This window comes from Pecten maximus, chromosome 4, assembly GCF_902652985.1.
Source record: "Pecten maximus chromosome 4, xPecMax1.1, whole genome shotgun sequence".
Classification (NCBI taxonomy): Eukaryota; Metazoa; Mollusca; class Bivalvia; order Pectinida; family Pectinidae; genus Pecten; species Pecten maximus.
This window is the reverse complement of record NC_047018.1, coordinates 23,590,131-23,596,987: the sequence shown is the minus strand read 5'-3', so window position 1 is coordinate 23,596,987 and position 6,857 is coordinate 23,590,131. Positions and strand designations below refer to the sequence as shown.

The window sequence follows — 6,857 nt, the reverse complement described above, 5'->3', positions numbered from 1 at the left end:
TTCCTTTCTAGAGGGTAATATAACATCATAACGTTATATAACATTTCAGTATGTTCGTTTGAAGTATTTGTCTATTTCGTTTAATATATGATAGCATCTAATTTAAATTGTTAAGCTCTATTTTATACTTCTTTGGAAATAATCCTCAACTGTACCTTAATCACATTGTGTTTTCCACTGGTTACAAAACGTTTTCTTCGTCTTACCCATTATTCTATACAACGTATAATAACGAGTGTTTAAATGCATTTAGTATACTAGTACATCGTAGAAAGTCCGTATATATGATTGGCACAAAACACTATATCAGCTTAGGGAATAAACAATTAGAATACTTACACTATCCACAGAGTGATTGTATACACGTTCTTACATGAATGATTATAATGTGTGGTAGAGGAAATGTTTTCTTAATAAAACTTCACTCCATTTGTATGCCACATTCTCCATATTTTCTGTATTATGTTTTGTATAGCCTCTAGAACTGACCATAATTACAAGTTCAAACATTCTGACGTACGTTTCTACCAATGTTTATACTGTAGACCAATATGTACATTTTCAAGGGTCCTCATGTTTTTCTGTATTTCGTTAATATTCTGCCAAAGTTTATCGATTTAGATAATTATATGCCTTCAAAGTTACACCGAGAAGACAATTAAAAGGAATTAAGATAGATGATACACCCTGAGGTAGAATATCATCTCGGTTAACTGGATTTTGGTCAATGGTTATGGTAACATTCTACTTTGTTTACCTTCATCGTGTTGTTTGTAATGATTCACAAAGACCAATCATCAAGTAAGCTAGTTAGGTACAATTGTTGGCCATCCTTTATTTATATAAATATGTAATGGGATTGGGAACCAGGTGTTCCAACTTATTTCAAACCTTTTCATTTTACACATTAGTGGATGGTATATTATGATAATTGTTAAACTATATACTGATGAACTCTTCCAAAGCGTGATGCATTTTAAAATGATATTATTTGTGACACGCCTCTATTGTAAGTGGTTGCTAGACAATTTTACTTGTCATCAAGCTATTCCAGAGAAAATAAATGCTAGTTTAAATGTCAATTAAACATTATAGACGCAAACATTCTATTACACGTTTTCGGAAATAATGATAATAATAGACAAGCATACTGCCCTTAGGATTATAACATTTTATTAATATCATTTGATATAAACATACACGTAATACGAAATTTTGAACATATTTTGACTTCTACATGATATGTATTTGTTTAAAACTAAGTTGATGACTACTCAGTACTTTTTAAAGCTATGAAGTACAAACAATATGATAAAAGACAACACAAATTTGTGAGCGACATGGTACATAAAATAGGATGCACTGTAGGTATCGTAGACATAGTGAGGGCCTTGTAATCCTGCATAGAACAGAGCCACCCATAGACTCAGTACTGCCATGTCCTCCCAACCTCGACAGGTCCAATGGGCCCTGTCAAAGAAATGTAAGAAATTGTAGGTATAAATCAAAAACCTAAAAATAACATTTGTTAATATTTTATCCACTCCAACCGGGACAATATCGCATACCGTGTGAGAATTTATATCATGTGTACGTCATAATGTATATAAAGGGCGTCACCGTCAGTACATTTTGAAGTGTGCATTGATGATTAACGAAGCGTAACATACACAAAAAGAGGAAGCGATATGTGAGTACCATGTGTACACGTTTATATGACTGTATGGGCCCTACACACAGTGATGTCTTTAAACGTGTGAAGATTTGAGCACAGTCAAGTGTTTATATATGTATGGAGAAAAAGTCGATGTACAACCGGTATTGTACTTCTGTACACGTATAAACCTGATATTGTCATAGCTACAATTTGTATTTACATACTGTAAAACGATCAGACACGATTCACATGATCGCTTAAAGGCTTATGTGTTCTTAAAAAATTAAAATTATTGTTACAAAATTTGTTGGCAGATAACGACAGCTTATGAAATATTAAGTGTCGTACGCTTATCATTAATTTAAAATATAAAACCATGAGATTAGACCAATTGTGAAATTTCGATGAATGCATAACCATCTGACACTTATTCTTTATTCAGTAATTAAGGACGATCATCCCATCTAAACACATTCTAAATCTAGCTTTTCTTCTCTACCACCCAGGTCAAGTAAAACCTTGTTAACTCAACAATAGGTTAATCTCAGACATTTATGTTGTAGCATCATGTCACAGTGGTGATCCACTTACTCTTTTATATATTTGAGGACGTAGACCACGATACAGTCACACAGGAGAGCCGGAATCAGGTATCTATGTCCAATGTGGTGGAACCAGGGCGAGTAATGGGTATACCACATCACGCTGAAAATCTCGGCGATCACCAAAGCTATTACCATAGCCACGTTGAATTTGACTCTCACCTCCGCCATTTTGATATTTCTTTTCTACAGAAATATCTGAAAGAAAAAAAACTGAATTAAGCAAATACATGATTTTACTTCCTCAGTAATTTACTATCACAAATACATTTTGCTTTTTTAATCAAATTATGTACTGTTTTGATGACAATTTTGAGTTTTAAGTATTGAGACTGGGTAAACATAACATACATATAGATATAATGTTAAACTAAATGAGCCTTTTGTTACTAGCAGCTTTTGTGGATAGGCTTAAAAATATATTTAGAATTAAGGTGTAACAGGAACTCGCACGGACTTAGTAATGATATTCATGACGTAGAAAATTAGTTATACTCTGTTTTTGTAGTACATATCAATATTTCCGTGAATATTTGCAACGATATATCACATATTGCCACTCCACACATTAGGATGTATACACTCCAGACTTCTTAATATAAATACACTAAGAATTGTAAATTCCTGTTTTTCATATATCATATACAATGAACATGTGCTTATCTTAACTATTCCCTCAGATTGTGCATCAGTAACACCAATATACACGCGCGTATCCTTACCGGGGAACAATTAACATCAATATACACGCGCGTATCCTTACCGGGGAACAATTAACACCAATATACACGCGCGTATCCTTACCGGGGAACAATTAACATCAATATACACGCGCGTATCCTTACCGGGGAACAATTAACACCAATATACACGCGCGTATCCTTACCGGGGAACAATTAACACCAATATACACGCGCGTATCCTTACCGGGGAACAATTAACACCAATATACACGCGCGTATCCTTACCAGGGAACAATTACTGTTAAGATATCCGATGTTATATGAAAATTATACAGAACACTTCACTGTTGCCGAATGTGAAGTTTCAGTCTTGATCGACCTACAGAGACAGTATACTATCACAATGAAATGAAGGTATTAGAAGCTACTTTTTTTGTGACACGTATACCAAAGTATTTTAGCGCCAGAAAGCGATATCAATAGAAAGTGCGAATGCTTTTGAGAAACGCCAACGAACTATAACGACATTATTATTTTATGTGTTAGTCTGACATATGTTATATGGTAAGAGAAACATCAACCGGTAAACCAAGCATGACAGGGCCTACACCCCACATTATATAGCTACATCTACTCGTGCTACTAATGGCGGACTCACAGCCGAGAGTAATAGGATCAATCATTACCTCTTCCGGTCAGTGTGTTGGTTATACGATGTTCAGCGTGCACTATACTCGGTGGTGGACGATGAGGGTTTGGTAGAATCAATATGCGATATACATTGCTTTCTTATAGAATAAACATGTATATATACTTAGTAACTAAATCTACCCAATGCATTCTTACCTTTTCTATTTATTGCAGATTTAATTGTCGTACTTGCTGCTCAACCCTCTGTTCTTTGTTTGTCAACAAACCCTGGTATCGTGAAAATGAATACCAGATAGCTGACTGACCTTCCAGCCAATCAGGGGGCTGTTATACCACGTATCGCGGCGGTTTACTGAAGGGCGAGGCACGCCAAGTTATTAGTACTAGCAGTGAAAAATTGCTTCGGTTAGAATATCATTGGGCTAACGAGGTCAGGTGATCCGGCGGTCGATGGACAAAGCCGTCCTGTAAACACTCGAGTCATAAATTGTTTCTCGATTCTCCACTATTTCTGAATGTCATGGTATCCAGTTTTAAAGGTTAATTGAAAAATACCCGTTTTAAATAAACAATCTTACAACACCAACGCAATTTCAATGGAATCTTATATTGCGCAACAACTACGGATGTATCTTGCAAATTGTATTTAACTTTGACTTTTTAACACTGCAATTTTGTTACCAATATCAACAAGTTACAGGTTATCAATTGTTTAGAAAACTAGGTTACCAGCGTGTGCGAATCAATACCTCCTACACAATATTTGATCACTAAATCCTGTAGAGTTATTAGCCTCCATCAGACTATTATTGACACAAGTACCAGGTACAGGCTTTGGGATCGAAAATCACAACTCATGATATTATAACACGTGTATTATACATGTTCAGGGAAAAGTTTGCTCTCAGGTTCCTCATAGTTTGGATAACAAAGACAAATATTGATAAAGGTAGACAAGGTAAAGGGAAACCAATTATAGTCAGTTTCATACAAACCCCCAGAATACATGAACCTGGCCGGAGTGGGATTTAACCAGATACAAAATGTACATTTGTGCTTTGTCGAGCTTTACCCTCATGATTTAAGTACATGCCATGTCTAGATACTTTCATAGTGCTTGTTATAACGCTTGCCCTATTGCATTTTTAGAAAAAAAAATTGGTTTTGGTCTCGAAGATTTTAAAACCTCTCATATTATACTATTCATTCGATATTCTTTACGATACTCTTATAAGCAAATATTATTTTCGTATATCAGCAGTACCATCCTTTACGTAGTATATATACATGTACAAAAAACCTAACATACTCTATTTATTCCCGTAATTTTCATTTTAAATCACATGATAATTATTTATTTTGGTATCCATCAAAATAAAGAAGGAAGGCAGCTGATTGTTAGGCATGTAGCCAAAATAATTTGGATTATATTTTATCTGTTTAAAAACAGGAATATGATCCGGAAAAAGTTTTTAAAAACTTATATTAATCCGTTTTCAATAGAAATTACTTAGCATTAGACATGATGGTATATATAGGTTATGACACGCTTCGAAATAATTTTTGAACACAGTTTGAGAGGTTGTGCGGAGTGTAAAAGGGATGTGAGATTGGGATGAAGTTATATCAGGGCGTGGAAGAATGAGAGGGGAGGGGGTATGTGGGAAGAGGTTGGTTGGATGAATGTGAAAGACGTAGGATTGCCCGTGCCAATGAGAATAGAAAATAAAGTACCTCGGATAAATCGTTTGGAGTTAGTAGTGAAAGATTGTACACATGTAAATAGTGTTTTCTTCATCAGAAAGCTCATCATTCCCGAACAAAAGTAAATCAGTTAATGGATAGTTTACGTCATTAAATATTCGAAGGCGGATTTGCGAACATTTAATTCCATACAAGGACACATGGGACAGGATAAAACTTAAGGGAACTACACTCCATTCTCACTCTAGCATGGAGCATCTGACCCTTTCTGGTACCAGTGAAGTAGTACACTGGGACTTTGTGAGTAAACTTCCGTAGATGTGATTTCAGTTTATAAATTGAAGGATAATTTTTAACAGTCTGGCAAAGAGTTCCAGATACTGATGGCTGATGGCAGAAAGGAATTGTTGTAGAGTCTTGTGTGGCAAAAGGGTGATCGAAAATTGTTTCCCGTAAGAGTATCATGATCATGGTAGTAACAGTTTCGTTGGGGTAGAATATTAAAAAGATTTTGAGGAGCTAGAACATGAACCATTTTTATGAAAAAGTATAAGCTTATGCTATTTTCGTCTTTCCTCGAGGGGGAGTCAACCTGTTCCAATATACAATTTCACTATAAGTGTTAGATTAGTGCCGCCTGTCACTACGCGTGCGGCTTCTAGCTGAAGATTTTCTAATAAATCAGATTGAGAATTAGTAAGACCGTCCCACAAGATATCACCACACTCTAATATGGGTCTAAAAAGACTGAAATACATAGTTATGTATATCAAAGGAGAATTTAAAATTACGTAAAATATTAATTTTAGAAGAAATCTTAGAAATTAAATAATCGATATGATTATTGTTATTCTTTGTTTGTCATTAAATATTAATGATGATGTTTTATATTATGATAATTTTATATTGTATTTTCAATATTTCTTATCAAATGTTCTATCTATATTCTTCCTTTTGTGTTTACGTTGAAGTGTATCGTCGAGTACCGTATTCAGTTGTCTAGAATCTATCTAAAGTTCATTTGTTAATACTAATGTGTTTGTTTGTTATCGCTTATCAAGGAGGCAGCCTCTGTTCAGTAAAATGTCTACTTCAGATTAGAAATCTAAATGAAAAATTCTGCATGCTTGTAAGAGCTTGGGCCGTCCATTGTGCCAACAACCTTAATTATTAAGTTTCTTGTTATTTATAACAAATAAGTATAAAAAAAAAGTGTCCTTCTAGGGCTTCCGTACTCGTTAGTATTAATAACAAATAAATATGTAATAACAAAAATGGAATAACAAATAAACAGTAACAAATAAATGCTAGTAAATATTGTAACCGGTAACAAAGTGTCATTCTAGGCCTTCTATATTTGTTCGTGGGTCCACGAGTTTGTAAAATGTTAAAAAATGGACGTGAATCGCTTAAATGAACGCCGTCGATGTTATCAAACCAAGAAATCATTTATCATCAGTTCTGCAAACGTAGCACTAATAGGTAGAGTAAATGTAAATTTGAATGATTCTCCTTCTTGTGGTTGAAGTTATCCCTGTGAAATTCGTATATTTTGGTGGG

General features: G+C 34.5%; 1 protein-coding gene across 2 annotated transcripts; it reads right to left on the bottom strand.

The window, feature by feature from the left end:
• Window positions 1-1,156: 1,156 nt before the first annotated feature.
• On the bottom strand, window positions 1,157-3,971 carry LOC117325556. 2 transcript variants are annotated; one of them, XM_033881862.1, is made up of 3 exons: window positions 3,789-3,971; window positions 2,249-2,457; window positions 1,157-1,470 (listed from the first exon to the last, which is right to left on the bottom strand). In XM_033881862.1, the coding sequence occupies exons 2-3, from the start codon at window positions 2,428-2,430 to the stop codon at window positions 1,275-1,277; spliced, it is 378 nt and encodes a 125-aa protein (XP_033737753.1). In that variant the 5' UTR covers window positions 2,431-2,457; window positions 3,789-3,971; the 3' UTR covers window positions 1,157-1,274. The 2 variants fall into 2 exon arrangements, with proteins under 2 accessions (XP_033737753.1, XP_033737754.1); XM_033881863.1 differs by lacking the exon at window positions 3,789-3,971 and adding an exon at window positions 3,629-3,725.
• Window positions 3,972-6,857: the final 2,886 nt, after the last annotated feature.

Coding starts and splice junctions, on each gene's coding strand:
- LOC117325556 (XM_033881862.1), bottom strand. CDS start 2,430: ATGGCGGAGGTGAGAGTCAAATTCAACGTGGCTATGGTAATAGCTTTG. Junction 1,471..2,248: donor GTCCTCAAATATATAAAAGA/GTAAGTGGATCA, acceptor TTTCTTTGACAG/GGCCCATTGGACCTGTCGAG.